Source organism: Frankliniella occidentalis, unplaced genomic scaffold, assembly GCF_000697945.3.
Source record: "Frankliniella occidentalis isolate FOCC.00 unplaced genomic scaffold, Focc_3.1 Scaffold229, whole genome shotgun sequence".
In the NCBI taxonomy this organism is placed as follows: Eukaryota; Metazoa; Arthropoda; class Insecta; order Thysanoptera; family Thripidae; genus Frankliniella; species Frankliniella occidentalis.
This window is the reverse complement of record NW_026267355.1, coordinates 351,140-357,737: the sequence shown is the minus strand read 5'-3', so window position 1 is coordinate 357,737 and position 6,598 is coordinate 351,140. Positions and strand designations below refer to the sequence as shown.

General features: G+C 59.5%; 2 protein-coding genes across 2 annotated transcripts in view; both read right to left on the bottom strand.

Moving 5' to 3' along the window:
- The window catches only part of LOC113212378 (tRNA dimethylallyltransferase), a gene marked incomplete in the record, with an annotated part of 168,624 nt that overhangs the window by 156,435 nt on the left and 5,591 nt on the right, over nt 1-6,598 (bottom strand).
- Nucleotides 3,013-5,604, bottom strand: LOC113211417 (myc protein; the record flags this gene model as incomplete). The annotated part of the gene is given in 2 exon segments (XM_052272899.1): nt 3,013-3,993; nt 5,092-5,604. Coding segments are annotated over 2 exon segments (991 nt in total), but the record flags the coding sequence as incomplete, so codon positions are not given.

The following is a 6,598-nucleotide window of genomic DNA, read 5'->3' as shown; positions in this document are numbered from 1 at the left end:
CCCCCCCCTCCCAAGCATACTCAACCACCGCATGCCACTACATATGAAAAATTGTCGCGCCAATCGTCGGGCATCCGACGCAGCAATTTTTCATACTTGAGGCTGTAAGGAAAATATAATCGATCAGCCGTCCCCCCCTCAGGCCATCATCGTCTTCCACAAGCCGGCCGCATCGTCGGCTTGTCGATGGAGAGGGGGGGGGGGGGGCTACCATGCGCTTCAATTACTAGCGCCGGGCTCAGCGCGACCCAAAGCCTTCACGAGAATGTGAGAGCAAACCCTGCTAGCGGCAAATCCACCAGACGATCATTAAATAGAAAACGACAAAAGAGGAAACGTTCACCTGCCGCTAGAGAGAATCGGCGCGGGCTTGGCGTGGCAGGTACGCCCCAGCCAGCCAGGCCCGGCGGTCCATTCATACGCTAGCCCGGCGCGAACACCACGCCCGGCCCGGGCCCCGGCCGACAGACAGACAGACGGCAGGCAGGCAGGCAGACGGACACACGGACGCACATCTCACTCTCAAGCGCACCAGAACGAGTCAGGATTGGGGTGCCGATCGGAAAATAAGAAAAACCGATGGGGGCAGGTGAGGGACGCAGCAGCAGCACCGGCTGCGGCGATGGGGGGAAAATAAAGAAAGGAATAACAGGAGAAAAAGGACAGCAGTGGCAGGTGCAGGTAAGGGGGGGGGGCAGGGGGCAGAAAGAGTACTGTAGTGGGAGGGGCGAGACGCCGCGGATTGTTGCAGTCAGATGGCGAGTGTAGCCGGGCGGGGCGGGGCGGCCAGTGCCGGACTGGTTTTAAATGTCCATAGAACAGCTATTTTCTCTCCGTCTCTCTCTCTCACTCGGGCAGTTCCGCCGGTTCAGTTTTTGCAGTGCCCCACAGCGCACTGCGCGCGCCCCGCGGCCAATGACCGCGCCGCCCAGCCTGCTCGGCCCGGCACACCTGGGGCGGGGCGGGGCGGGGCGGAGGGGCGTCGCATTCCAGACGGATAGTCTCCCCGCGTGCCAAGAGCGCGTCGGTCGCCTGCATTCGAAAACCAAACCGCGCCGCCGGTAGAGTCTGCGAGCCTGCCGCGCGGATACGACGACGGGGAAGCACCACACCACCCATTCCTGTTCCGTTTCCACGACGACCGAGCCCCTCCCCCCTCCCCTACTGGCGCCGCTGGCGCCTAGCGAGCGGGGCGGGCAGCTGCACCGCGCGGGTTGCAATGTTGTGCAAGGCCCGCCTGTACAGTAGTCTGCCCGGGCTGCACAGTACTAGCTCTCGTATCAGACGGGACCTCGCGGGGCGCGAACGGCAAGCAGGCCGCGAGAATCACGCGGCAGCGGAGAGCTCTCGCGAAAGCCCTCCCCCCCTCTTCCCCAAACCCGCCCGCCATTCGACAGAGTTTACACACCACTACAGCGGGCGGTGCGACCCGGGAATGTACCATCACACGTGACATAAGAGCAATGACACTGTGACGGGGCCGGGCGCGCCGGACGGGCCGGACCACATTCCGGTCGCGCACCGCAAACCCTTTCGCCGGGCAAACAGTGAATCAGCAGCAGCAGCAGCTGCGGCAGAGCGGAGGCCTTCCCTTCGCCCTGAGCAACAACAGAGTTATACAACTCGGCCGCGGCATGGGCCGGGAAGGAAGGCAAGGATTTGGTATTCTTTGCCGCCAGGAGCTTTACGACTCTCCCACCCGCGCTCTGCCCCCCCCCCCTCACCCTTTCCCCTCTACCGCCAAACACGTACGAACGTACACTCACTGAGGTGGTGAGTCAAGTGAGTTCGCAGGAGACGAGCCCCCCCCCCCTCCCCCCGCGCTCGTCCCGCGGCTCTCCCAAATGGGCCCCGTCCGGCGTCATCGCCCACCTCGGCGGAGCCCACGCCACGGCGGCGGCCCGGAGCAGTGGACTCCCATAGTGCAGCGCCCACCCCGCTCGGCAGCCAATCATGGCAACACATCCGATCGCCGCCGTTAAAACCACTTAACCCCTCGCGGCGAGTGTCAGAAAACAATCGAGCGTGGCAGGCAGTGCCGCTGCCGCCGCCTCGGGGCTTTGGTCCGTCCCGAGCCACGTCCTTGCTGGTGCCTTGCTCCTGAGCGAACGACAAAAGATAATGACCTTGGGCGCGCGAGGATGCTCCCCTCTCCTCTTCCCCCTTTCCCAGGGCCTCTCCGGCGCCGAGAGCGGCCGCGAGTCCGCCACGGGCGGCGCGGGAGGCCGCGAGCCGCGAGCCCGGCCGGAGCGGGGACCTCAACGTGTTCCTCATTATCACTTTTCCTTTCCGAGGCCGCATAGGGACGGTCCCCCTGGTCCAGTGCCCAGCTGCCCAGCGCGCCTCGAGATGGCACGCAGCGTGTTCCTGGAAGAGGATGGTCCTTCACCCTCGGGCTGGCCTCGGGACCCGCCCGTCCGCCCGGAGGGACGTCCCATCGCGCCGTTCGGCTCCGCTCGGAGATTCCACCATATAATCCCCGGGCGGGCCGAGCTCGGGCCGAGCCGCCCAGTGGCGCCAACCTCCCTTCGCCCTGCTCCGCCCCGCACAGGTAGGCGTGGCGGGGCGTGGGCCGCCGCCACCTGCCTTACATAAGGAGGCCCTCCCCCGCCCTGCAGCAGCGCCATTGAAACGGCAGACGGGCGCGGCGATTTCAATCAGTCTCACTCTAACTTTATCAACCAGTATTAACACGCGATGCGCTCGGCTGTATGAAGTACGGCGGCGCCAAAGTACACTTCTACACGGTACAGTATGATAGGACGCAGACCAGGGTGAACGCTCGCGCCAAAATGCCATCAGCCGGTGCATAAGACAAATCCACGTCCCGCACGGGGATGTGGAGCAGGTCCATAGCAGCCAGGGGCATACCGCCGTCGGAAACAACTCTAGTGCTTGTCTGAACTGCATTTAATTTTTAACGGACTTGGCAACATCGAGGCAAGCTGTTTCCGACAGTGTGCGCGTCAAAAACATAACACAGCAATGGCAATTTAAGATTTTTCAACTCACCAGAATCTGAAGGTGTGAGGTTGCCGGGTATGGAGGGGTGGTCCGTCTTGCTCAGGTGGTAGCTATGGTCGTTGAAGAAGTGGTTGGACACGGTCTGCTGCGGCCGGGAGTCGAACCGGGAGGTGCGCTCATGGTGTTGCTGGTACAGGGACGTCCGCACAGTCTGCCCGGTAACTTTCGATACCGACACGCACGCGGTGGGTGCGTCTTCGTCCACCAGGGAAGTGTCATTGTCGGCGGTCAGGTCATCATCGTCATCTTCATCATCGTCTTCATCATCTTCCTCCTCCTCCTCCTCTACATCGGTCTCCTCGTCGTCCTCATCCACCTCCTCGTCGTCGAGGATTTCCTCTTTGCAGAGTGACTGGGCGAGGGCGTCGACGTCGGGTTTGAAGTCAGCCGACTCCTCGTTATCACTAGACATACTCTGGGGAGTGTCGGGCCGACCGGAGTCGTCACTTTCGTCCTGAGACGCAGCTGTCCGTTCACTACCTACCACGGTGGCCGCACTCGCCCGATGGTTAGTCCTAAGTATGCTACGCGTGTTGGATTTGACAGCGGATTGTCTACTTGAGAGTTGCACACTGGTGGGGGTATGTGAATGCACTACTTCGGCGTCCTTGGTGGGGGTCTGCAGGGTGGCAGGGGAGCAGGTCTGCAGGGCAGGCCCGCTCTTCACCGGGCTCTCCTGGACCCTCTCGAGGGGGTTGGGGCGCTCCTTGTCGTCGACGCAGGACCCGGCCCACATGCAGTCGTGGCGGACCTGGAGCAGCCCAGGGCCCTCGCCAAGGAGGTCCAGGTTGCTGTCCAGTTCCGGCAGGAACCCCTCGAAGAGAGGGGTGTCGTCCAGCTTCATGTCGAAGCTCATGTTGAGCTCGTCGAAAATGTTGTTGAACAGATCGAGCGAGGACTCCTCGGGCATGCAAATTTGGCCCGTGGGGTTGCCCCAAGGGTGCTCGAACTGGGGTGGCATGGTGGTCTCTGCAACACATACCGCGCGCGTTACTACACAGGAAAGGAGTCAACCAAAAATTGGCAAGTTCTGGGATCCACGAAAGAGAGCCAGTGAAAGATATACATCACATCCCATACAATTAAACAAAATGTCGTAATAATAAACCAGCTTGTTAGTCGATTACTTTTCTGGTATAATATGGGAAATGAGGACAGCGTATTGACTGGACAAAATAAATCAAGTTGTAGAAAAAGTTACAGGCTGATTCATCATAATGAGAGAAATCAAAACTAAAGTTTAAGTAAGGCTAACAATGTTTTGAAAGCACAATAATAATAAATATTTAGGAAAAATTAAATTGCAAGTTAAATGTATGAATACAGGATGTATGTAATGGCTTCAATCAAGATATCCGTCTCGATTCATCAACAAAATGAATAGGATCTAAACTTTCCCGCCCACCTGTCAATTACCACTTTGTGACCAGGCTGTACGCCCTACAGAAACCCATTAAAAGAAATTTTCATTTGAGCGGCAATAGAAATGCGGCACGTCCCTGTCGCGTCCCGCCCCTAGCACTACGAGCAAAATGTATCAGAGAGGTCTACACATAAACTAATCTAAGGGCGTAACGGCCCCGCGTCCTGGGCGGTTTGACAGCTTGGGCGTAGCTCAACAATCGAAGGCTGCCAGCCGAGCATGGCCGCCGCGCCGGCCGGCGCGGCAGCGAAGGCACGCAGGCCCCAGCTCAGCCCCAGCGGCACGGCCCGGGCGGGGGAGAGGAGGAGGCAAGCCGAAGCCGGGCCGGCGCTGTAGCACGGCTGCTAGACGAAGCCCGTCGCCACAACAGTCAAACGCTGACAAACACCGCCAGACTTCCGAGAAGAAGCCGGGCAGGAACAGTTTCGCTGGAAGGCGCCAAAGAACCAACGATTGCACAACGAGTGCCAAGCGTTAAAGTTAACGTGAGGGACCCCATGGCCAGTCTATGGGCGCAAAAAGAGGACTGGAGCAAATTCAAGTAAAGTCGTATTTAATTCAAGGAACCGGCCCCACTGACAGACTATTTCTACAGCTTTCCTACATGGGTACATTTTGACAGGGCACATCAAAGTACAACTCACCGATACTCATTAAATTTGATGAAATAATCCAAGGGCGTAGATCACTAATGGTGATAATCCAGGGAGTTAATCCAGTAAATTGTCTCTTCGAGAAACACTTCCAGGAATATCGAAGTCCACAATATCACACAAACACTTGGGCACAAGTGAAAATCCAAAATCAGGGCGAGCCGCTGGGGAACTCGCAGTTATGTCACTGACAGCAGCCAAGTGCGAAGCGCGCGCAATGTTTATAACAACAGAGGTTGGAGTCACAGATGAAAACAACAGGGACGTCGGACACAAAACACCAGGGACCGACTCAGGATGCACAGGCATTTCACTACTTGCTCCACCACTCGCGAGTCGCACTAGTCACCATCGACCGACCGGATCGCCGCGAGTTCACCGCAAGCCAACGAGCTGACTCGACGATGCGTACGCGTACGACCGAGCGGGGCGGGCGCCGGTAGCGCAGTGGCGGGCCGGGCCGGCGGCCTGCCGGCCGGCACCCCTACGCTAAGCGTGCCTTTGCCCCGCACCAGTCCCCGCACCCTCCCCCTCCCCGCGCCCGCACAGCCTGGCACTGCCGTCCGACCTGTTCCGTAGTTCCGTGTCCTGTCGCGGGAGAGCGCCACCAGTCCGTGCCGGGTCGCAGCGCGGGGCCCAACGTCGAGCCTTGAATCGGGCGCCAACCCAAGTGATGTAGGTCAACGTTTCCGGCAAATGACTGAAAAATGGCAGATAGAGCTCTGGATGATCGCGTTTTCTGCACATATGAACAATTTCGACGAGACCGCGTTGTCCTGCATGCGGCAGCCGCTCCGACAAGCAGTACTGTCAAAAGAATTGCGAGCCGGCTTGGGATCTACTTTCAGGCGGAGGATCACAGCGAGCTCGGCGCGGATCCCTGCGCGCCCGGCCCGGCGCGGAGGGTGGGGGAATGACGCTCTGCTACGCTGTGCTCTGCGCGGCCCGACCGACGCCCTGCCCCGCCCCGCCCGGCATATCGTAGCGTTGAGCCCCGCGAGGCTACGCCAAGCTACGGCAGGCGAGGACCAGGCCCGCCAGTGGCGGCAGTCTCCCCGCGGGCCCTGAGCCGGCTGGGCCGAGCGGGAGCATGACCACGCCACTCTGCCGTGCCGTGGCGCGGGGCTCGAGGAACCACTCGGCGTCCAAACCACCTCAGTCCGCTTAGGAAATGATAGGGGGGTAGGGGCAGAAAAATCTAACTTCAACACTAAAACAAATCATAAGCGATGAGCATAAAATGTTGACAAAGACCTCGCAGACTGCCAATGAGATAAATATGTTTTCTTATTCCCTTCACAGTTTTCCATGACAAACTCGATGCCTTTCGCTCTCGCACTCTGACAAACACGGGCCGCAGGCGAAAAATCGTCTGAAAACGCAGTCTTTCGATGGGTGGCCATTGAACTACCGCCGCCTGAAATATTGTGATGGCTGCGATGACGCTGCGACCCGCCCCCGAGCCGCCACAGCACCGCCCCCGCGCCGCCCCCGCGCC